Genomic DNA, 24,489 nt, shown 5'->3' on the forward strand with positions numbered 1-24,489 from the left:
TAACCTAGGCACGATGGCCCTTTGCATTTTCAATGCCCTGCCAAACCGAGGTACAGACGATGACTACGCAACTGCCAGGGATGTCCTCACGAAGAATTTAAGCCAAAACCAGCCATGACTTCGAAAGATTTAAGATGAATCAAGCTAGACAACACCCACAGGAGAACAGATGATTTCCACAGTCGGTTGAGAGAGATTGCGCTGTCGTGTGACTTCCCAGATGAGGAGTTTGGAGTTAGGCAACAAGTCATACATGGGCTGTCCTTGGAGAAGCCAAGGCGTGCAGTCCCAGCTGAAGAAGACCTCCCGCTTGACACTATCGTGACAATAGGACGCTTGCGTGAAAGGACAGATGAGTATGCGGCAGAGATGGAGCAGATTATAAGTGGCCTACCGTTAGACACTGATCTGTCAAAGAGCAACACCCCAACAAGCAACGCCCTGAGGCACCAGAGGCCACGAGGAGGGAGGGCCATCCAGCAAGAAGCCAAACGACTGCATATGGTGTGGAGGACAACGTAGCAGGAACGAACCATGCCCTTCGTACGGCACCAAGTGCCATAAGTGCGGGAAAGAGAATCATTACGCATCGGTGTGCATGAGCTCCAGGCCGCCCAGGGACACTACCCGCAGGGAAAACGCGCCACGACACAGATGTGGAAACCCGAGGATCCACCAAGCGTTGAGAGAGACAGCCTCCCCGTCAGAAAAGACCAATGGAGAAACCCTGACATAGCAGAAGTGGGCGCGCCCGCGCCATTGGGGGTGAAGGGTCCGACAGTGCGAGTAGTAGTGAAGAAAGCCAGTCCAGCAGGGAGACATCCCCAAGCAACACCAGATGGACCTACAATCGGAGAAGGGAGAAGGCACACAAGATATCAGCTGTGAAACCAGGAGACAGCAACGACCACAGTGATGCCAAGTCCCGACTATGCACAGTGCTAGTAGGAGACATCCCAGTCACCATGATGATAGATACCGGGGCCACTGTGAATGTTATGCCAGTCTCCAGATTTGACAAGCTTAAACCACAGCCGATGCTTCGACGACGCTCAGTCCTGCTGTATGGTTACGGGTGCAAGAAGCCTCTCCCAGGAACAGGATACTTCAAAACAACGCTTTCACATTGCGTCATTAGCTGCAAAACATGGATCCATGTTGTGGTCGCCGGCATTAAAACCCTGCTCAGTTGCACCACGGCTGAACGCCTTGAAGTAATGCAGTTCAATCTTGCAATCCAGCCTGAGAACATTGAGATCCTTCTAAAAAAACACCAGAAACTCTTCACTGGAATTGGGTGTCTCAAAGGTCGATCAGTGAAGCTCCACATCGACCCGACCATTGAACCCCGAGCAGTGAGACACATGAGGGTCCCTTTTCATATGAGGGCTGCCATAGAAGCCGAACTCAAGAAACTGGAAGACCAGAAAATCATCGAAAAGACAACGGGAGCCACCCCGTGGGTTTCCCCCGTGGTAATCCCGACAAAACCCAAACAACCCAATGCTGTGCGCATCTGTATTGACATGCGTCTTCTCAATGCAGCTATCGGCTGGGAAAGACACATCACGCCAACGATTGATGAGCTGATCGTAGACCTCACTGGCGCAACTGTCTTCAGCAAGCTCGATCTTCGATCTGGCTACCATCAGATCGGATTGGCCAAGGAATCATGCTACATTACTACCTTCTCATCACATTTAGGGATCCGATGATACCGTCGCCTTAACTTTGGAATTTCCTCAGCAGTGGAGGTCTTCCAGAATGAGATTCGCCGAGTGCTCCAGGATCTACCAGGTGTCACCAATGTCAGCAATGACATTTTGGTCTACGGAAGAACGGAAGCGGAACATGCAGCTCGGCTAGCAGTGACACTGCAATGGCTAGAAGAATCGGGACTCACACTCCATGCAGAAAAATGCAAGTTCGCAAAGAAGTTACTCAGTTTTTTTTGGATATGTGTTCAATGAACAGGCCATCTCCCCAGACCCCAGTAAAGTTAGCGACATCAAAAATGCGAAAGCACCATCGACCGAGTCGGAAGTGAGAAGTTTTTTAGGCATGGCTACGTATTGTGGCCGTTTCATCCCAGATCTTGCCATGGTGGCTGCTCCGCTACACGAGCTCACGAAAGCCAAAGCCTTGTGGCAGTCGGGCATCAGGGAGGAACAGGCATCCCAGAAGATAAGACTCCCTCTCCAGTGATTCCACCATGGCATTCTTTGACATAAATCGCTCCACTGAACTACTTGTGGACGCCAGTCCAGTTGGGCTAGGAGCGGTGCTGACGCAGAGAGATAAGAATGGAATGGTTTACACTATTGCTTTCGCAAGCAGAGCACTTACGCCAGCAGAAAAAAACTATGCTCATATTGAGAAGGAGGCACTAGCCATTATCTGGGGGTGTAAGCATTTTCATGTGTATATCCTAGGGCACCCGATAAAAGTGCTCACAAACCACTCATCCCTATTTTTGGAGGCACAGCACCACACCTGCCTGCAAGAATTGATCGGTGGCTACTGCAAGTGTAACAGTTCGACCTGAACGTGCAGTACCGTGCGGGAGGTGAAAACCCTGCGGATTACTTATTGCGCCACCCACGAACGGCCACGGCATCGGAACAGGAAGTGGCGAAAATTGCAGAGGAGCATGTCTGCCAAATCATTGAGCTTGCCAGACCAACAGCTGTGACGCTAGAGGAAATTCAGTCTGAAACAGCAGGTGACCCATGCCTACAGCTTGCGAAGACTGCTACTTTGACAGGGGAATGGAAGACATTCCTGTCGGCAGTCACTAGGAGAACACAATCAGCGCAAGAACTCTTACATGCGCTGTTCGGGATACGCCATGAGTTGTCCATATCTGTGGAAGGGCTAATCCTAAAGGGGCACAGGATTGTGCTGCTGCTGTCCCTACACGAGAGAGCAATCCAATTGGCGCATGAGGGACACCAGGGTGTCGTCAAAACACTGGCATACCTCAAGTCATGCATCTGGCTGCCCCACATGCAACAGAAAGTATTGGCCCTTGTAGAAACCTGCAGCGCCTACCGGTCTTCACATCGCCCCGGACCACCAGAGCCCATGGAATACCTACCACAAAGCACTCGCAGGTGGGAATCCATCAGCATTGACTTTTGCACCATCGCTAATGAAACCTACCTGCTAGTGGCGATTGATGAGCACACATGGTATCCTGAAGTGGAACTGGTCTACTCCACAGAAGCAGAAGCGGTTACTACAGCTTTAGAAAAAATGTTTGCAACGCATGGCATTCCGTCGGCGATCCGAAGTGATAATGGCCCGCCGATCACAAGCAAGGAATTCCGTCGCTTCATAGAAGATCTTGGGATACACCATCATCACATCATGCCATACTGGCCGCAAGCAAACGGGGACGTTGAACAATTTATGGCGTCTATCAACAAAACCATCCGTATTGCAAAGGATAAAGGCCGCAGGTGGCTCCCCGAGCTCTACAGATTCCTACGCACGTACCGTCTCACGCCACACTCCTCAACACACATCAGCCGGGCGGATTTGATGTTTCAGGTCCCCATCCAAAGGGGTTTGCCTTTGCACCACTCCTGGAAACCAACCCCAGCTGACTGGGACGACATTGAGACAAGGAGACGGCTACACAATGCTAGAGAGGACTTCGCAAGGAGAGCAGTGACCTGTGACCTACAGGTTGGCGACACAGTCCTAGTGAAGACTCGGAACCGGAAGGGAAAGATGTCACTGCCGTATGAATCGGAACCATGGACAGTATCCAAGCGAGAACATGGCCTCGTGTCAGCCACGCAACGGTGAGAGTCGATGTCAAGAAATGCCTCGCACTTCCAAAAAGTTCCGCCAACATTGTGGGAGGAAGGGAAAAGAGAAAGCAGTTCCAGAGGAGACCAACCAGCACAGACTGACAACCCTCAAGAATGAAGAAGTGAAGAGACAAGCTCAGAGTCTCCAGCCCGCCTGGAAAAAGAAGAAAGGAATAGGGACACACCCCACATCCCCGCCACGGGAGAGGACTGAGCGGTACACGCTTAGAAAGCAGCCAATGGCATCGACGAGGCTGAAAGGCTATGTCCTCAATGGCGTCTATGTTCGGTCAAGGTGTAAGACTAGGAAGCAGCCCCGACAGAGAACGTGAAGGGCTGCGTCAATGGCAGACAAGTGAGAACAGTTGTGACTATCCCCATGTTCCAGAAGCGGTGATTGAAGGAGAAGCCACAGAGGACTCCAGAGGTTGAAAGACTATGTTCTTGTGTTTGAACGCCTGTCTTGAATACAGGTGCTATTCATGTTTCAACAGTTTGTTGAAAGTTTCTTGACTTTAAATACCTGCTTGAATACCAATGATCTTTTCTTTATGTTTGAAAAGCCATCTAAAAGTTGATGAGGGATGTGATGTCCACGTGACCGCGGTCACGTCGTCAAGTTAATAAAGGCGAGCGTGGAGCCCGCCGAAAGGCAGTTCTCGCTCGGACACCAACACCTGGTGTCTGCGTCATTATTCGCTCTGCCTCAAGTGCGTCACGGCTAGGCCAGGCCTTCCCTCACACTCATCACACTCTCCAGGCTTAAGCAGAACAGAATGACCAAACAGTCAACATCGGCAAATCCGAGATTGTGGAAATCAAAAACCAGCACACAAAAGGAATTCCTTTAGATGGTGCCTGGACAACATGAAAATAGAAACAACAAAATCAACAAAGTTCCTGGGCATAATAATGAGCTCGGATAGTGGCGAAAAGCCCTGGATTGACAACTTGCAGATGAAAATCAATCAACTCACTGCCCAAGAGCTGATAATTGGGAGAAAGTTTGGCAAATTCTCGCTTCAACCTATTATCAATTTTTACAATCAGAAGGTGGTGCCTACTATGGCCTATGCGCAGAAGTAGGACTAGGATTGCCTATGGAAACATGGGGAAAGCTTGAAGGAACATTCTGTAAGCGAGTGCTGAGATTTCCGAAATCTGTACCAATGGCAGTCATTAGGCACGAACTGGGCCTATACAGACTGCACTCGCGGATCATCTGGAAATCTCTGACAACTCTCTGCAAGCTGGTGGACCCATCTTGCCCTCCGCAGTATAGAATCATTAAAATCGAGGGTGATGGTATGACCTTTTGGCCTTTGTGCAGTTGGAGAGACAACTGTATGGAAATACAGAAGAACCTCAACATCACAGTCGAATCTCTATATTCTAGTCCAAAGAGAACAAAGATTGCTTTTATGAGTGCAGGTTGGTCTGAAATGAAGGCAAGACGTGCAACGTCAAAGAGCCACACTCTCTCAGAACTCCTGACAGGGCTTCCTAACATCACCCCGATCTATCTGGCAAAATCACCAAACCCCAAACATAGAGACCTGATTTTGAGATTCAGGCTGAACATTTTAAGAACGAAAAAAACGTATTCAAGTACGGAGTAACAAAAGACAACAAATGTCGGTTCTGAGGATTACAAGAAGAGTCACTGCAACATCTGACCCTATTTTGTAACGACTTAACATCAGAAACAACCAGACTTTTTTATGACCTATTGCAAAATGGATGTGGATTAAATGCTGATCTCTGGTGGGAATGCTTGTATCGGGGGTCCACCGTAAGGCCAACTAGGGCCCTGGAAATCTTTCTAGAGACGATAGGAGATGTCTTAGAAGGGGGCCTTGCCAAGCCAAGAGATGTTACTTCTAGATGAAACTTTGGACCAATTTGTAAGGAACTCACGAAAGAGCGATTTTCGGCCTAACGAGGAAAGGGAGTAGTATGAGAAGCTACACATGTATGGTTTCATCTCTTGGCTAACGGTCTTGGAACGAAAGGAAAAGCAAAAGTTTGTATTTTAACTAAATGCTTAATAAAAACATTTAAAAAATACTTACTAAAAAAAGGGCTAACTTGAATTCACAAAATAACATCAGCTCTGTGCTAGTCTTGTGACGGGTAAAACCTATAACCAGCTTCATCTACAGTTGGCCTATCCTTGGAACAACTGCCACTATTTTATAAAGTAAGTGACACATTGTAACCTCCAAGTGGTTGTTTAGATGCTGGAAATGCAGCTAAATAGGTCTTCTACCTAAAGTATAGAGTTTTACAAATGGCGTTAATTCGGTTCAGCAGTACTTTTAGCTTTACCAGCTACTGGACTACGTAATTGTAGGACCTCCAAGATTACAGCGCTTGCAACAGTAAATTACTGCACCATGACTTGTGTCAACAACAGGCAGACTGCAGCAGTGATATTTTTTTATGACTATAGGTAATGCATCAAATATTGGTTTTACGTCGTTGTCTTCAGTCTGGTGCTTTTTTTGCTACCTTTGTTTTTGTTCCATGTCAAACATGGTCTACTGTGATCACATATCAACCGTGGCGCATAGGCCCGGCTTCCCTTTCTTCCTCCCAGTGGAGCCTTTGAAATTGGAAGAGTTTTCTATTCATTGCGCTTTGGCGATTCCTTTCATCCATACAAATGTTTTCTGCACTGGCACAAGAGCTATTTGTTCTTGTTCTGTTGCAAGGTTTGTGTATTAAGGCACCAGTCCCCCTGTCCCTATTTATCTGGTGGATTACTGTACCAACTTTAAATTTGCCATCGTGGGTCATTTGCCCATTTACCGGTGGTTGCTTAGCGTGCTGGGTGGGTAAAGAGGTGTGCGACACCCTTTACAGTGTGGGCTTGTTGCCATGGACAATTATAATGTATTTATGAGTCCTAAGGATCAAATTAGCCATTAAAATGGGTCTTATATAAGTCTAAAGGGTAGTGGAAGTGTTAAAATGTTGCTTTTCTAATAACAGAAACAAATACCCACTGTTAACACAAAACGATGGGGAATATGTCATGTTATATTGCATTTGTAACTATAGCGCCTACTGGTATAATTCATGGTGCCGAAGCGCTTTCGCCCGTCAGAGAGGTAAAGGAGAGTATGATTGGACATTCCGTAGTGGTAGGAGGAGCAAAGTCAGGTAGATAGTTGGATGAGGGTGAGGGATAAAGTGCTATGGGAGGCATGAGAAGGAAAGGGTGCAAGAGCTATGTGTAAAAATAGAACAAATTTACTGTGGGACATAACTGTATTCTAGGGGATGCAGCGCCGAAAGTAGAGATAGTGGAGAAGAGTTGTTTGCCACGCCAGCGGGGGTGTCTGGAATTTACTCACTGCATGGTGAGCTGGGGCACGTTGAAGCCATGCCCAAGCTAACACAGGTGGCAAAGCTGTTCTCCTTACTTCCCTAGGGCCCCAGGCAACATTTGACAGGGGTTGGATGATGGAATCTGAATTTCTGCCAATTTTGCTACAGCTCCCTGAAAAGTGAGCAAGAAAGCTCACACTTTTTGGTATCCTCATTTAATTATGTCACGGTTACCATAACCCTAGGCTTGTGCTTAAGAACACCCAGCTTGCCTATGGCTTAGCCATGGTCCGACTTCTGAGCCTTCCGCAGTGTCATGGCGAGCCATGTCATGTAGAAATCCTGCCCAAGAAAACAAAGCATGCAAAGCCCCTCTAACGGCCACCAACAGCCGGGGTTCTATAGACTGGAACGCTGAAAGGAAATTTGGGCACATTTAACTGAGGGTGGGATTTCAGCCATGGCTTCCTTGGGAGCAGAAGCACAGGCTGGCCTTCCAAGAGGCTCCCGAGTCCTGCTAGGGTTTTATTGGTGTGTGAGGCAGGAATCCTCTTAGGCTGAGTTTGTTTACATAATCCCGCCTTTGAGTAGCCTACTCAACCTGGGCTGCAGTTTACTGTGTCCTGTTCCAAGAGGGCATCATGCAAAAGTTAGGTCAAAACGGGGGTGTATGATCTAGTTAACAGACTATATTTCCTTGTGCACCCTTCTGTTTTTTTTTTTTTTTTAAATAGTTTTTTTTGGGTGTTTGGCTGCATCGTTTGCCATGCTTACACATAATCATCTTTATATAAAATGTAAAGCCACAGTGGAATCACTGACATTAAGATTTCATGTATGCTGTCTCGTAAATAACAACAGGCAATGTGAAACCCAACATAGCCCCATAAACTCTTTATTTTATTATCTCATGTAATTTCGCAGCACGATTCTTCTTACCATTCATCACCCCCTTTCCCAGGCCAGAGTGGAAACAATGTAGCTGTGTGTGATGCTTGATTGGGAGGGTGTATTCCTTGACTCTGTGATACAGCATTTCGAGTACAGTGCAGCTTTATTTACATGCTGGACCTTAAACTCAGGGGTATGTCTGATGCTGGGGTTCCTCGGATGGAAAGGGCTAGTTCAGGAGGAATATCCACCAGCCTGCCATCCCCGGAGACCTGCTCGTTCCTGCCAGAACCGTAGGTTCATGAAGGAGCAACAATGCGCATTGTACAGGGACTTCCGGTGCGTTTCCTGCTATGAGCAAATGGAGAGAAGCGGAGCCAAAGCGCGGGTCACCTTGTGGTCACTCCTTTCCTAGCACCGGCAGACTCTGCTCGTCACAGGAAGTTCCCCCTCGATGCCAGAAAGAATCGCGAGAGGCGTTTCATTTCCATGGCAGACGGGGCAATCCTCGTGTTTATTTATCTGCGCTTCATGGGTTTCTCTGCGAGTCTAAACAGAGGAAAGAGGCACCCCATAGATTACTTTGCAAATGTCCCGTTTGACGGTTCCGGGGAAAGAGAGGGTTTTCCATTTCTCAAAGAAAAGCCATAGGGTCTCATTATTTGTATTTTATGTATGAGTTCGGTGGTAACTGAGTATTGCAGTCCGTTTGTTTCGGCCTGCCTGATTAGGGGGTAACACGGATGACAAGGGGGTAACACGGATGACATGTGCATGGCTGTATAACCTCCAACAAAAGCAGTAATGGAGCTTTCGGTATTACCACTGGCGCTGATAGCCACATTCCTCAAAGGGCAGTGGAAATAACTGCATCTCATAACTGAGCACAGATGCCACCTGTTTCTATCAATTTCAGTTAGGCAGCATTAGCAGTAGATGGCGTTATGATGTATACCCTCTAAGAGGACCGTTGCCATATAAATCATGATGCCAGTGCAATAAATAGGAAGTTAGACAGCATGGAAGTTAGAAAGCATGAGCGTGCACCTCCGTGTCTCAGTTATTGTGTGGCTTCAGTGATTGCCCTCAAACTCAATAACAATGGTGATGAGGGTGGCACTCTTTTCCCGAACCTTCTGATCAGAAGACTCTCTGCTACCGCTGCAAACCCTTTTGACCGCTTCCCGCGGCCCATAATGGCAAATACCCTGTGAAATCAGCCTTGTTGTGACAAGTCCACACAGACCATGAAGAAACCCAACCCACGACTATTGACTCAACCCGAGAGGATGGAGTAATGAGGCTCAATCCTCGGTATCCAATAATCACAGCTGATAGATCAAATCTGTCAGCAAGAAGAAGAAAGAAGCCACATTGTCTTGCTGTATGCCTCTGGTGTGTGTGTCGCTCCTGAACCCTGAAGACATGTATGCATGCTCGCACTGAAACGAAGCATGCATTTGGATGTCCGCGAGCAGTGGTGTAGTGATTGCCGGCAAATGCGTATTCCGCATCTTGATAGTCTGTGGCCGTATTCATCTGCCGTTCTGTGCCAGGAGATTGCAGACAGCACAGAACACTATTAACATGCCAGTATGAGCCACATGAGGTTGCCGCTCTACGGAGAGTGCTTGTCCGCGTCCAACATCTTATTCACCCACACTGTGTGTGTAAGCACATTCATGGATACGCCTGTGAGCAGTCGGCACCCTCAACAGATGATAATTTTCGTGTGAGGCCCAGAGTTATCACCCTCCATTGATGAATGCTGATTTCACATCACAAATTGTGTCTGCACATGAAAAAGGTAACTGTTCATCAAGATTTTGGCCACTGAAATCACAATGGTCATGTCTGTTTGAAGCCACGCTATGATTTGATTTGGGAGCCCCACTGAGGTGTTGTTGGGCAGACAGAGGTGCATTGGAAAGTGTAGGAATGGCTGATCACGCAGGGGGTGCTCCTGACCCAGCAGTGCTTCACAAGCAGCAAGGATCATTACCTCAGATGACTGAATTTGACATTTTGGGGCCACCATCCAGCCAGGGGCTTAAATGAGCTATGTGGGTAGAGCACCTTCATAAGTATTTTGATGCCACAGGTGAGCTGAATTACAGCTGCAAGAGACCCACCCTGCTATACTCCGCAGTTCCGGCTGTGCACAGAATTTTCAAAACTCTGATTCCAACAGACAATCCTTCTGCTGCTGCTACGATGGCGCTAAGCAACTAACTACTTTAGCTCAATGGTCAATGCTTACTATGAACACTATATATTGCGTGACGCCAAGCAGAAGGAAGATTAATCCCTTGATGTTTTTCATGCACAATTGAGGCAGCTTGCTTTTACGTCTGTTCTCCTAAATGAGGAGGAAATACGAGCCCAGGTCATTTAAGGTTGTTTCTCTGTGAAATGAAGAAAACAAATACTACAGGAACCTGGCATTAGCCTGATGAGAATTCTCAAACTGGGAATGTCTCCTGAGTTGGCAGAGGTGATAGCGTATAGGATGGACTGCACTTTGAAAGCTACTAAATTAGAAGAAGCATTTGTGTTCAGTAGAAGTTCCTCAAAGTAATTTCAAAAGGGTGGGCCTGTGACAACAGACACATTGTCTGATTCATTGGGAACCTGCCAATACTGCAGTTACACATCATGTCACACAGGCCAATTCACCTGGACAGGCCACATATGTGGTTGATGTGGACAAATAAATCACTTTGCTAAAGCATGTAGAACCCAACTACCACCACTGCCTTTACAAAGCAAAGGTACACAATGACATCTTTCACAAGAAGACATGACAAAAGGTTGCTCCGTTGACTATGGAAACTGATGCACAATGTGCGAAGGAAGAGGTTGGAGATGTCTTCATTTCAACAGTTTTTTATGTGGGCAGAAAATGCAAATTCCAGCAGAGGTGTGTGGTGCACCTACAAGACACAAACGCTTCAGTTTTTATTGAGTCCGGAGCGTCCGTAAACGTGATCGCGATGCCACATATGGGAAGGTTTAAGAAGCCTCCTCCACTAGTGAAAACTCAGGTATGCATATTCACTTTCAGAGCAGTGAAGCGGACCCTTATTTATGGAGTATTTGTGACAACAGTCATGCATGGCTCCCCAACTACACATATCCAAGCTAGGTTCTATGTTACATCCGTGAGTGAGGACACTTTGCTTGGCTGCTCTGCTGCAGAAGCTCTACAAATGATCAACTTTGCTTTCAGCGCCTATGTGGAAGATGTGCCAATCCTTGATTGAAAGATTCATATTTGACGGTGTGGGCTGTATAAAAGGGGACCCCATTAGATGACAGTGCTTTAGGGCAATGGGCAGAAGATTGTCATCGATCTGTTGAGTGCCATTTCATTTGTGAAGAAGGGTGGCGGTAGAGGTAGACAAATTGAGTTGAAGGTCTGACTCCATGGGTCTCTCCTATTGTGGTGGCCTGTAAGCCCAAATAACTCAATTCAGTGAGAATTTGTGTGGACATGAGGCGACCCAATAAAGCTATTAAAAGAGAAAGACACATCACACCTACAATTGATAGCATTGTTTCAGATGTACATTGTGCTGCGTTCCTTTTAATACTTGATTTTAAGAGCAGGCTACCATCAACTTTACTACACCCGTCTTCCTGGTACATTATGTCTTTCTCTACCCGTAATGGGTTGTACCGCTATAAGAATTTTGTTGGCGGTGGAAATGTTTCCGCATGCAGTTATAGGTGCACTGGCTGGCATATAGGAATGATAAATATCTTTGATCCTGATATTTGCCAAGATGGGGGTAGAACCCATTGGAACTGGAGAATGGCCTTTAGAGGATACCATTTGTGGGTCTAACAAGGAAAATGGATGTTCCTTGAAAGGAAACTGGAGTTCTTCGTTTATATTTTTCAAGAAGATGGTTTATCTGTACACCCTAAAGAAGTACAAGACATACGTTAGCCGTAGGCACCCACAAGGGTGTCCGAAGTCAGGAGTTTTCTGAGCATGGTCACATATTGTGGCTGTTTCAGCAAAAATCTGGTAACATTGTCAGAACCTCTCAGACACTTGATGAAAAAATATGTTTTGTACCATTGGACTCCGCTTGAGGAAGTGGCACTCATAGAAATTAAGGCAGCCCTCATGTAAGATTTGACCATTGCTGCTATCGATGCCGAACGGCGATCAGAGTTAGTAGTCGATGCAAGTTCTCTTGGTCTCGGGGCGGTCCTATTGCAAGCTGACCCGCATGGTGACATGAAACCGGGAGCGTATGCTAGCAGGGTGCTATCACCCATCTGTGGGGTTGCTGACATTAACACCTATATATTGATGGGGAGCCCATTCGTGTCTGGCTGATCTTTGTGTCCTCCCGCAAGAATTGATTAAGTGGTTGTTTGCATTACATGACTATAAATTGACTTTCTTGTACCACCCCAGGGATGATAATCCGGCAGATTATCTGTTGAGGCATCCTTCCTCTCACAAATCACGGGAGTGAATAGAAGAAAGGGAGGATTTGGGTTGTTTGCCCGTAACTGAAAGGTTTTTGGGCAAAAAGACTGTAGCTAACTTGACCATTACCGTCAAACAACCCAAAGTAAATACCTTCCCAAACATGCTCCACAAACACCCCTCACCCCATTACTTACCTTTTGCTTTTAGCGGCACACCTTGTTGTGTGCCGTCGAATCCCTGCGACACCGGTTCCCCTCACATGCTTGGGAAGCGGCACTGCAGGGTCCTTTACATTTTTTGAATTTAAAAAAAAAACTTTATTCTCCTTTGCGGGGCACACCCCACATTCCCCGAATCCGAAACTGTTGAACATGGGCAGAGCGGGGAGCACCCCCGCAAGCCCCGCTCCTCATGTTCAGCATTTTCGGATTCTCAATGGAAATGCCCAAAAATATTGTATCCATTTGTACGAATGGTACAGATCTTTTACGGTCTTTTGTACCATTCGTACAAATGGATACAGACTTTTTGGGCGTTTCCTTCAGGATGCACACAGCTTTTGAGTGCTCCTAGATCTACAAAATGCATATTAGGTGATCGGGCTTCTTCTGTCAGTGTTGCAAAACGTTATCTTTAAAGGATAGTTCCGGGACTTTTTTTTTATTGTACCTACGGTTCGGCCATGTCTTTTTAAGCATAAATCGGTAGATCGTAGAAAACTTTCCTATGGACCTTACCCGACTTTTCGTCCATTAACGCACTCGAAATCAGCCGCCATTTTCTGATAATCCTATCATTTCCCCCCATCGACCTGGCTCACCTGCGTTTGCGGCACTAAATCAAATCCCCCGCCCCTGAGCCTGACATCAGCAGACGCGTACCGCCCATTTCCCAACGCCAAAGCACGTTTCGTGTCAACAATCGCTGCGCCTCAGCTAATGAAGTGTCGCCATGGAAATGGCAGGACGCCTCTTTCCTCAATAAGTATAAACACACCGTTTCACAACACACAGCAGCAGATTTTCGATTCCATTACTCTCTCTGTGTTACTTTGAGTATTCTGTGACTCGTTTCTGTGCTCTGGTCAGCTACCTTCGCCGCTTCTAGGCCTTGTGAACACCTGTACCATCTCTGTAAATTATTTTACTTTCTTTACCACACAATGGCTACAATAATGCTGTATATGTACGAGCCCGAGTACACCGAGGAAGAACTACTGCAAAGGCAAGCACGCGAAAACGATGGGGATTCGGACGGCAGTTGGGAGGACCAGTCAACGGATGAAGAGCCTGGACCATGTCGCATGGACGGCGTCTCCACCTGGTGCACGTGCAATCGGTGCGAGCTAATGCGGGGGATATGATTTAGTGCCGCAAACGCAGGTGAGCCAGGTCGATAGGGAAATGATAGGATTATCAGAAAATGGCGGCTGATTTCAAGTGCGTTAATGGACGAAAAGTCGGGTAAGGTCCATAGGAAAGTTTTCTACGATCTACCGATTTATGCTTAAAAACACATGGCCGAACCGTAGGGACAATAAAAAAAAAGTCCCGGAACTATCCTTTAAGGTCTACCTCAACCATAATACATTTAAGAAACCACTTGCATTCCTCTTTGCATACTCTTTGCATACTAATATATGATCCACTGATATCCTTGTTGTGTAGTGAAGTTCTTCAGCGCCAGGAGGAAGCCCGAGCAGTGACAACTGTACTCTACAGGAATTTTATATAAAGGAAATGGTGAACAACTTTTGGCCTAGCCAGCATAGGCACTTGGTAACGCACAAATCTACTGGCAAGCATGGTGCTCTTTTTGATCTAGCTATATTTAAAAAGAAGAAATAATTGCATTCTGCTGTACGTAGGACCTGGAGGGTTAGGAATCTGTCAGAGAGTGAAAAAAACGCACAGCCATACATTTCATTCGGATTCTTCCAATTGGAAAATGCTACAGACCCTGATTAGAACGCATGATACAAAGATACTTTGCCATTTGTTTTGCTGAGACAGGTCAGGGGATACTGTTGGATAGTTCTGTGTTATGTCAGAGGAGGAATTGGGCACTCATATGTTGGGAATGAACTGGTATTTCTCATTGCTACGAGCTGAGAATGTCGGGCCGATAGAATATGACAACAGTAATTGTTGGTTGTCCTTGAAGAGGCTATTTTAAGATTTATCACAAGACTTAAGGCCTCAAGGGCTCCAGGCCCAGACGGCCTTGCCAACGCTTTCATTAAAAGAGATCCTCAACTTTGGGCCAGTATTTTGTATGAGTTCTTTCTCTTTATTATTAATACTGGTAAAATACCCAGCAGCTTGCAGTAATTATACTACTCAGCTCTATACTAATACCACTCTATTCTAATACCAGTCCACAAAAAGGGCTCACCCCTAGACTCAGAGCGGAAAGATCTTTGCCTCTCCTCCTGGACAGGCTCAATAATTGGGCTAACACAAATAAAGGCTGTAGCACCACACAGTATCTGGGTGCTACAATCACTGATACCAGATGCATATCTGAACGCAGAATCGTGCCTAGTCCTTTGTTATATAGATTACTATGCTGCATTTGACAGCATCCCTCGAGCCAAATGATTTGCCAAATTGGAGTTATGGGCAATTGAGCCCACTCTTCTTTACTTCCTTAGACTACTCTACTGTGAAACATCAGTCACAGTGAGGCTGATATAGGAAGGGTGCACTACAAAATCATATTCTACTAACCACCGGTTTAAAACAGGGCCTTTTCATCCTCTACGTGGCCCATTTAGACATGGCCCTGCAAGACTGTGTGACATTTCTGCCATTTTTCGGACGGTGAGAGCATCTTATGGCTCTCACACCCCGATGGTATTGTCTGATGATCGAAGACCTGTGGGATTGCATTACTTGATGAATGCTCTGTATTCGTATGCTTTGCTAAACGGTCTAAAACAAAAATCACGACAGTCGGCAGGAGAGAAACACGTGGCTCACTTTTGCATTGGGTTTTGATATGATATGTCATATATAACGTGCCTGTACACAAATGTTTCTAGGCACGACAAGACACACAATCTTACTAGGCCTTGTGTCATTCAGATCGTGCAAGTGCCAGGGAGGGGAATGGCGAAGTGCAGCCAGGGCAGCTCGGCTCTGGGTAAGTGCAAGGAGGCAGGGGGCTGTAGGGTTGTAATTTCAGCCCCTAAATGCGTGGTAGGTGTGGAGGCAGTGCAAGGGGGACTGATCAAGGAGGAATCTGGTACTCAGTAAGACTCCGAGGGTAGCCAAGCAACCAGTCCATGCAGCAGACAGCTAGTTCAGCAAGGGAAGGAGAGAGGGAGAAAGCAGAGGAGAAAAGGATGGGCTTGAACTGCTTCCGGAACTCCCGGTGGTCCGGCTCAAGTTTGAGAGGGGCAGGGAGGCCATTCCAGAGGGCGGCACCTGCAGAGGAGAGAGATCTACCCCTACTCTCTGCCTGGAGAAGCATCTGACCGGTATACCGTCATTTCATCGGCAGTCGTTTTTACAACAGTTTTTTTCTTTTTACCAGTACACTTTGCCTAAAAAATTAATCAACATTTTTTGTTTTGGGGGGGTGAGAAAAGGGCAGATGAGGGATTGGGGGTGTCGGGAATAGTTAAAAATAGGTGGGAGAGGGAGGGTTTAGGGGGAACCCCCCCAAAGACAAAAACAAATAATTCAATGACTTTTTTCTGCAAAATCTATTCGTAAAAACAGCAATTGTAAAAATGACTGGCGGTGAAATGACATAGAAGCCATCTGACGATCAGAGAGTTTGAGGTAGCTGAGTGAAGGATTCGATAGGGAAGGTATTTAGGAAGAGAGAGTTGGATGTAGTGTGGACCCCGGCCCCAGAAAGCATTGTGTACGATGCAGAGGGTCTTGACCTTGATCTTTGCAGCCACCGGGAGCCAGTGGAGAGATTTCAGGACTGGAGAAATACAGTCCCTGGACTTGAGGCCAAGGACAAGTCTTGCAGTCCTGTTCCGGATTAGTTGCAGAGGACGGAGAGAAGAAGAAGGGGGTAGGTTGAGAAAGAGGCTGGCCTAGAGAGAACCAGGGCTGTGGATACAGTGAGCTTCTGGGAGAAAATGAGAAAAGGAAGAATACCTCTGAGGAAGTCCAGCTGGTAATGGGCCTTCTTGGCAAGGTTGTGATGTGAGGAGAGAAGGAGAGAGTGGAGTCGAAGATGACACCAAGGGGTTTTGCCTCACAGAAAGGCCAAGGAAGAGGGGCCCAAGGATGGTGGCCAGAGTGACGGAGGGAAAGCGGGATCAGGAGTCCCAATGAGGAGGATCTCTGTCTTACTGGTCTCAAGGCAGAGATCATTGGAGGTGCACCAATCCTGAACCACAGATAGACAGTCCGGAATGACTGGGAGAGAAGAGGAGGCGGAGGGGAGCCTGAAAGAGAGCTTGGTGTCATCCGCATAACACTGAAAGAGGAGAAGGTAGAGATCTGGTGGGCCAAAGGGGCCAAGTAGACATTGAAGAACCAGGGTGAAAGGTTAGAGCCCTGTAGAACACCATATGGGGAGAGGGAGGTGGTGGAGAGAAAGAACCCAAGTTGGACCTGGGAAGGGCGGTCCAGGAGGAAGGAGATCAACCACTCCACTCCAGGACCTGGCCTGTGAGGCCCAGGTTCTCACGCTTTGCTCAGGCTGTTAACTTGGGCTGCCGGACTGTTACCCCCATTCCTACCCTTGGAACAGGGGCTTCACGCCACATTCTTGACCTCAGTATTGCTCTTGCTGAGAGGTGGCAGTTGGGGGAGAGACTGGTTCTGGCAGTTACCACTGCACACCAGGACCTTTTTCAAATCTTCTTGAACCCACTGGCCACGTACTTGGCGAAATGGTATGGAGCAGTGCACGCTGAGAAGCCATTTGCCCCTTCTGGCACCAACACCTGTATTCTCTACTGCTCATGCTTTGCTCAGTATCTAATTTTCTTCGAAGAATTGACTTAATTTAGCAAATATTCTGATCCAAAATTCACGTGCAATGACCACCTAACTTTTACGGCATAACATGTTGAATGCCTGATTGCAAGTTACGACCCCCGTCGTACCTGTGTTTGAAAATTCAGTTATTGTACAGTATTCAATTGTGGTGCATTCATCCTCACATAGACTTGAATCAGATGTTTTATTGTTATTCAAGGTTGCAGCAATCTGTATTTGATTTGTATTTATTTGAAGAACAGGAATGCTCATTTTAATCAGAAAAGTGTTACAATTACACTTTTACAGATGGTGTAAAACATTCCCATGAAGGGTGTCTATAAAATAGCGTAAAGATGAGAACAAGGTGCAAGCCAGTTTACGAGGGTGTAAAAAATGATGACATATACCAGTAGCAAAACAAACAGAAACAAAATGTAAATAGGAAAACAGGTGACTTACAAAGGTAACATTAACCTAAGCGGGCACGTTTAAATATATAGAATATACAAAATTAAATTAAGTATCACTGGATGCAGTGATGGGCTCAGGTAGGGGGGATAGGGGGATAGGGCAGTGGGAAGGCAGAGCTCCCTCTTTAGCAAGTAAGTGAAGCTCAAGCCACACTTTGAAGAGATCCACATTTGGGCTGGTTTTGATTGTTATGGGCATTGGACTCCAGTGGAGAGGGGTCAAAAAGCAGATGGAAGAGGAGGCAAAGGGAGGACATGGAATAGTGAGGTTGAGTGCACAGGGGTATTAGAGGGAATGAGATGGTGAGTAAACTAAGATACAATCAGAAAGATACTGAGGAGCAAGGCCATTGATATCTTTGTAGAGTAGGAGAAGGATCTTGAAATGAAAGCAGTTGTGCATGCAGAGCCAACCTGCATGTTGTTGGTAGGTTGAAGTGGGGGATGATCTGTGTAGGCTGTAGAAAGTGCAGGTAGCAAAGTTGAGGGCTTTGTCTAGAGGGAGGGAGGTTTAGAGAGGGAAGGGCCAAGGAGTAGGCTTGAGCAGTAGTCCAGTTTGCTCAGCACAAGAGTGGAGATTAGGGTTTTTGTAGAGTGGTTCGTAAGCAGAGGCAGTGGTAGTGATGAATTGTTGCAGTCGTAGGTCGCTATAAAAGAGGACCCCAATATTGCAAGCCTTGGGCGAGGGAGCAAGAAGGTCAGGCAGAAAGGAGATAGTATTAGAAGCTGGAATGAAGATGACTTCCATTTTTTAGTTCAGCATGAGGCAGCGTAGAGCCATCCTGTAAGAATTGCATGTAGACCGTTCTTAATCTGTTCCGAGATGGCTGGGGTGAAGCAGGCAAAGGACAAACATATTTGATTGTCATCAGCAAAAAGGTGTTACTAAAAACCAAAGGATGAGATGAGACCTCCTAGGGCAGAAGAGTAGAGGGTGAAGAGCAGGATGTCTAAGGACTGATTCTTGGGAACACCGACAGGGAGACTGGTGGTGGTCAGTGCTATGCTAGCAATGGCGTTTTACTGCTGCTTTATTGCTGTTTAGTGTGTCTTTAAGGCTAAATTGTGACCGATGATGCCAAGCTGGAAAATTTAATTGGTTGTTTTAACAATACTCAGAGAGCTATAAGCCTGCAAGTAAGTTGTCTTCCCTTCCCCTTTTTACTTTTTCTACCATTTCTGTATTCTGTCATCTTTGTTCTAATCTCACTATTCCTAATTTGTAATGGCAGTTCCTGTCAGGCTTCTATAAAAAGAAGGGACACCAGGATAGATTGCAACAAGGCCAAACCTGGTCTATCAATAAAACAAATTCAACAGACCTTGTGTTTGTGTGGTTAGTTGTGATGCAGGGTGTAGCAATACTCACGTGGGGGTAAAGAATCAAATTACCTCACTCTGTGCACAAATTATAATTCAAATGTTATTATTGGGAGAAATGCTTATAAAAAACTCAAAAACCTGCTTTACTCTTCCCAGCAAGTGTAAAGTGCAACCTAGAAAAAGTGACACGTGTTGTGTTAATTATAGCTAATAATTTGTAACGCATGTGACACTATCAAGTCATTTAATTGACAAGGGTTGTCTTGAAGAAGTAATAACAATTAGCACAATTTACATATAGTTTTTATGTGTCTTGCTGTGTTTTATATGTATTGCTGTTTTCCATTTTGTATGTATGAACTGTTTAAATTTGTTGATAGAATCATGAAATGTATAATGTTTTTGAAGAGGGAAGGTTGAAATCAGGCCCTCTTCTCCCCACCCACCAAACACTCAAACCGGAAGAAAAACCAAAGACAATGTGGCCGCCGATCGCATGAGCTTGCACCGACCCCCACTGCACCTCCGATGGACAAGTACAATGAAAGATACCCTCACAGCCAACCTTACAACACGGGAGCAGTGCGAAAATTACGCAAGGCGGATGAAGACCAGCAGGACGAGACCAAAGACAACTCTATCGACAGTCTCAACATGCATCCAGTCGCTAGAGACAACAGGACATAGTAGCGTCAAACACGAAGCATACGTGCCATCCGTACATCGGGACATAATCACACACCCAAATGCACAAAGAACACAGGCGTACAGTTCTATTAGCTAGAGGACAGCAACATATACATACTGCTTGCACGTTTATTATTTTGTCATGAGCTTGTCGCAGCAATGCAGAAACCGCAAGAAGCAAAGAAGATATTGTTTAAAGGCTTGCAGATGCCCACATGCAAATAACCCTTTAGAGCACAGGAACTCTTGAGGGACCCAGTAACTCTGGGGTCAACTAACCTATGGATACTATGGACAAACACATGCAGTAGAAACCAGACTGGCTCAGGAAGTCACAGTAGGCCACAACGATCTCAGAAATCTAAGGCTGAACTGAAATACAGCGCGCACCAGAGAACTGCAGTGTGTGTCCCCTGAACTGAAGTAACACCAGCACGGCCGGCCCTAATAATTCTCCTAAATTCAGACTAATTCAGAGGTCCATAGGCTCATAAACGTGGTCTCTGGACACGTGGTCCAGCAGAGCTGGCGAGGCGCCAAGAATTGGCAGCTGAGAAGAGCAGAGATCCCACGAGCTGGACAGCGGCTCTCAACAAAGTTGTTAGAACAAGAGCCGAAGTTACACAATTGGAAAGGAGCACTCTCATAGTCGATGGTGGTTCACACACGGGTATAACACAGACACATAGTTGCACATGCTACCTTGAACAGGTACACTCTGTGCTGAGAACCAACTTGGGTGCCAGGCCTGGGGGGGGAAGGGCGAGCGGCTCAACCAATCACAATGCATGGCCCTAGGAGTGGGTAACAGGGGCCACCAACCAATCATTGGGTCTGCATACTGAAGTAATGTAGAAGTAACACTTTTCGGGGTTGATCCAGGCTAGACACCTTACATGGGAGAGCCAGTAAGCTAATCTCTATGGGGACCGCTATAGGGGGACTACCACTCAACTCCCAATCCCGGGTGGCATTAGGTTTGCTGGAGAAGGGCCCAGGTCGTGATGTCATTGTGACATAGATTTGCCTAAAAACTGGCCTGCGAGCCAGTATTCACAGATAGTGTGCCTGGACTTTTATCCACGTGCGAATCCTTGATGGTTTGTTGGCTGTAATAAACCTCAGTTGAACTTGTTACCTGTCTGGACTTGCAGGAGTTAGGCCTTCCATTAGTTCGGAGCCCGCGAACTCCTAGCAACCCACTCTGCTTGCCTAGGAGTTCTCCCTAACATTTTAATTAGCATGTGTCACTTTTTCTGGGTTGCAGGTTTTTATATGCATTTCTGACAATAATTAAATTTGAATTTATAATTTGTACAGAGTGGAGTAATTTAATTATTTACCCCACATGAGTATTGCTAAAACCTGTATCACGACTAACCACTCACACACATAGGCGCAAGGTCTGTTGAATTTGTTTTGTAGTTCCTTTCAGGCACCTTCTCCCTCTGTTTAGTGCCATGCACACTCTCTTGATGGGCACATCTTCCAGCGTCTGCATCTGGCATGTGTGCGGCCTGCTAATTAACATCCGCATCCTGTATGCCACGTAGATCACTGTATTTATCTCAGAGTGGGGCTGCCAGAAACGCAAATGTAGTCGTTCCAGAGTGGCACGTGCACATGAAAATCGAACAAGGAAGGAGATGAGAACTGAAATAGGCTGGTCGCAAAACTAAGGCCTATTCTGGCTTATGTCACAAATTAGCAAGGAAGGGCAGCCCGGTTAAATGGTCACCACTGGGTTTATATTGGGTTTACATTTATTATGCTACTGCAGTAGAATGCTTGTTTTGGTAGCTTGCGATTTTGGAACTTCACTATCCATTATTTATGTTTGGATTGCTCACCCGGTACCCATCCTCTGCCTACCTATCTCACAAGCACTAACTCATTTACCCTCCTTAGCATTCTTTTAAACCGTGGCTAAAAATAACTGTAGACGCTTATTCTGTTTGATCGAGGGAAAGCCGGCATGCACTTTGCAAATTTCAATCTAAAATTACGACAAATAAATTGGGTACTAATGACTGCTATTGTTACAGCTCTAGAGTTGGAGGACTGTAGCATGAAGCGCCATATTGAAACTTGATATTATCATTACTAGTCAGTACTTTAAGTGGCAAATGGAGCTGGAGTTCGTCAAGGGGACGTGGTTCAATGGTCGTGTGCTGCCCATTAGGCCAGGCCCCCTCAACACGCTCCAGCTTAATGGGCTACAGGCGACACCCTCCAGGTAGCCTTTTGCAGGGCTTTGAAACAGTTGTTGCTAATTGTATAAGCGCCTAACAAATGACCAATAAATAAATAAAAGATCATCACCCTCTTCCCTCCGGGGAAGAGGGTGTTAATTCTTGCATCTCTTAACTAAAGGGATGCCTTGCAGGTGTTAACATCACCCCTTTCCTTCCTTAATGGTGGCGCCGAACCCTGCCAGGCATCCCTTTGCAGGGATCAGCACCCTGTGCGAGGGTGATGATCCCTGCATCTCTTATATAAAGGGATACCTGCCGGGGACAGTGGCACATGTTTTCATCCTTAATGTTGGCGCTGCTCCTCGCAAGGCATTCCTTTAATAGATGCAGCGATCACCCTTGGGTGATCATTGCATCTCTTAGTTGAATGGATGATTGGTGGAGGCCGAACTAACCATTAAGGATGAAAAGGCAAGACTGTTGAAAGCCAAGTCCTTTTTTCCTAAAGCCTGAAGCTGCTGCGAATGAGTGCAAGCTTCAGGCTATAGAAAAAAGGACTCGGCTTGGAACGGCCTCACCTTTTCTTCCAAAATGGTAGCGGTGGCCCACAGGCATCTGTCGGTTAAAAGGATGCCTGGCAGGCGTCGGCGCCACCATTATGGTGGAAATGCCTTTTTTTCTAAATGCCTGAAGCTCTCGCAAATGAGTGAGAGCTTCAGGCTTTAGAAAAATATCCTGGGCTCTTGTTGCCTCATCGGCTGTGGCTGCCAGGGGACATTAGGGAGCCACAGCAGGGCCCAGTCTCGGAACCCTTTTTCTGAGACTGTGCAGGGCTCAACCCAGGCTAGCCCCGGGCCGCTTAAGTCCCTTTTACTGGTGCGCTGCCAAGTGTAATATGTATTGCGGGTTGCTCACCTACTGGCCTGTGTCCATTTCTTCGTTATGTTATTGGGATGTATACCACACACTGCTGCGCACCGCTTGGATGGTCTCCCAGTGATGAAAGAGAGGGGGTGAGCTGTGTTACTTGGGAGAGGGAAAATGCCAAGAAAGCCCTACTGATGTATTGATGCATGCAGTATAGAAGTGCCCAGTTGCTTGTGGGTCTGTTTCTAGGTGGTCTGTGTCAGGGAAAAGAGCAGTTAAGTCACGGCCCCTCAGATGCTATAATGTATAATGAAAGAAATGCCTTTAACATGGCTGTACCAGGAGAACGAATCCAGATCTGTCTTCTCTATAGTGCTTAAATAAATAAACAAACTGTTGAAAAATCACTCTTTAGGGACGTAGTATGGCAGTAAAGCAGTAGTAACTCCGTTACTGTGACATTACTGCATTGCCATACTGCAGATTTGGCAGTGAGGTGGAGGATTTTCAAGCCTGCGTTCCTAGTCACCTGATTGGATGGCTCCCCCCGCCAGGGTGCCAATAACTGTTATTAACCGATCTGCTGTCTCTTTTTGTATAATAAACTCGACACATGCACACTCCTTATAACGTGTTTTCTTTTGTAGAGAAAGAGAACCAGATTCATTGCACTCGATTTCCTCACTCAGTGGCTATACAAGTAAGTTCCTGGTGGGCCTTCTCCGATGAACAGGGTGAACATTCTACAGGAACGCACCTAATATGGCATTCTGTTGTGTTTATTTGCAGTTATAATCTGAAGAGGAAGGGGCAGGAGGTGACCGAGTTCTTTCAGATCCCGTTTGTGGAAGACTGGCTGAAGGATCAGTAAGTGTGGCGCACCCTGTTACGGATTGCATATGGTGCATGGGTTCACTTCCAGGGGGCCTTGTCATTTAGTTGCCCAGGAGGAACTGTTGGCATCAATTCATCAGTTTGTTTGTCTGAATTCCAGACGGTATAGTATAAAACAGCTTGACCACCTGGGGGAGGGTGGTGGTGGTCCTTTTTGTGTTATTTTTAGCTCCTGTGGCAATTAGCAATCAAGCTGTGTATTGGGACATTGGAAACCGAATGACCCCAGGGGTCACAGGGCAGAGTGGCGCAAGTGATGGCCCCGGCTGAGCCACTTTTGAAGCGCTTTTAAAGCCTCACCCTAGCAAAAAAAATATAGCGCATACCTTTCAGATCTTGGGTTGAGGACTGTGTTTATTTTAAAAAGAACTATCACTCTGGAGGTACAAACATGGTCAATATATATATTTTTTTATTTATTTCTTTATTTATGCATTTAGTTTATATTCATAACGAACAAACTTTGGCATATTCAAAAATAGAGAAAATACCCTAAAAGATAATACAAAACATTAAAAAACAAACAATTTTAAAAGAAAGTTTTCCATACTACTTAAAATCAGACATAACATAAAATTCTCAAAATGCAGATATATTGACATTCATAAT

The 24,489-nt window shown here is 46.2% G+C and overlaps 1 protein-coding gene across 5 annotated transcripts in view; it reads left to right on the plus strand.

The window, feature by feature from the left end:
* The window catches only part of IQCK (IQ motif containing K), a 1,231,453-nt gene that overhangs the window by 488,391 nt on the left and 718,573 nt on the right, over nucleotides 1-24,489 (plus strand). For all 5 annotated transcript variants that reach the window (XM_069647159.1, XM_069647160.1, XM_069647161.1 and 2 more), the window contains 2 exons: nucleotides 23,634-23,686; nucleotides 23,776-23,853. In XM_069647159.1, coding sequence (XP_069503260.1) covers nucleotides 23,634-23,686; nucleotides 23,776-23,853 — 131 coding nt within the window. The remainder of the gene's footprint in view (nucleotides 1-23,633; nucleotides 23,687-23,775; nucleotides 23,854-24,489) is intronic.

This window comes from Ambystoma mexicanum, chromosome 2q (assembly GCF_040938575.1).
Source record: "Ambystoma mexicanum isolate Mex_15411 chromosome 2q, UKY_AmexF1_1, whole genome shotgun sequence".
NCBI classification, from domain to species: Eukaryota; Metazoa; Chordata; class Amphibia; order Caudata; family Ambystomatidae; genus Ambystoma; species Ambystoma mexicanum.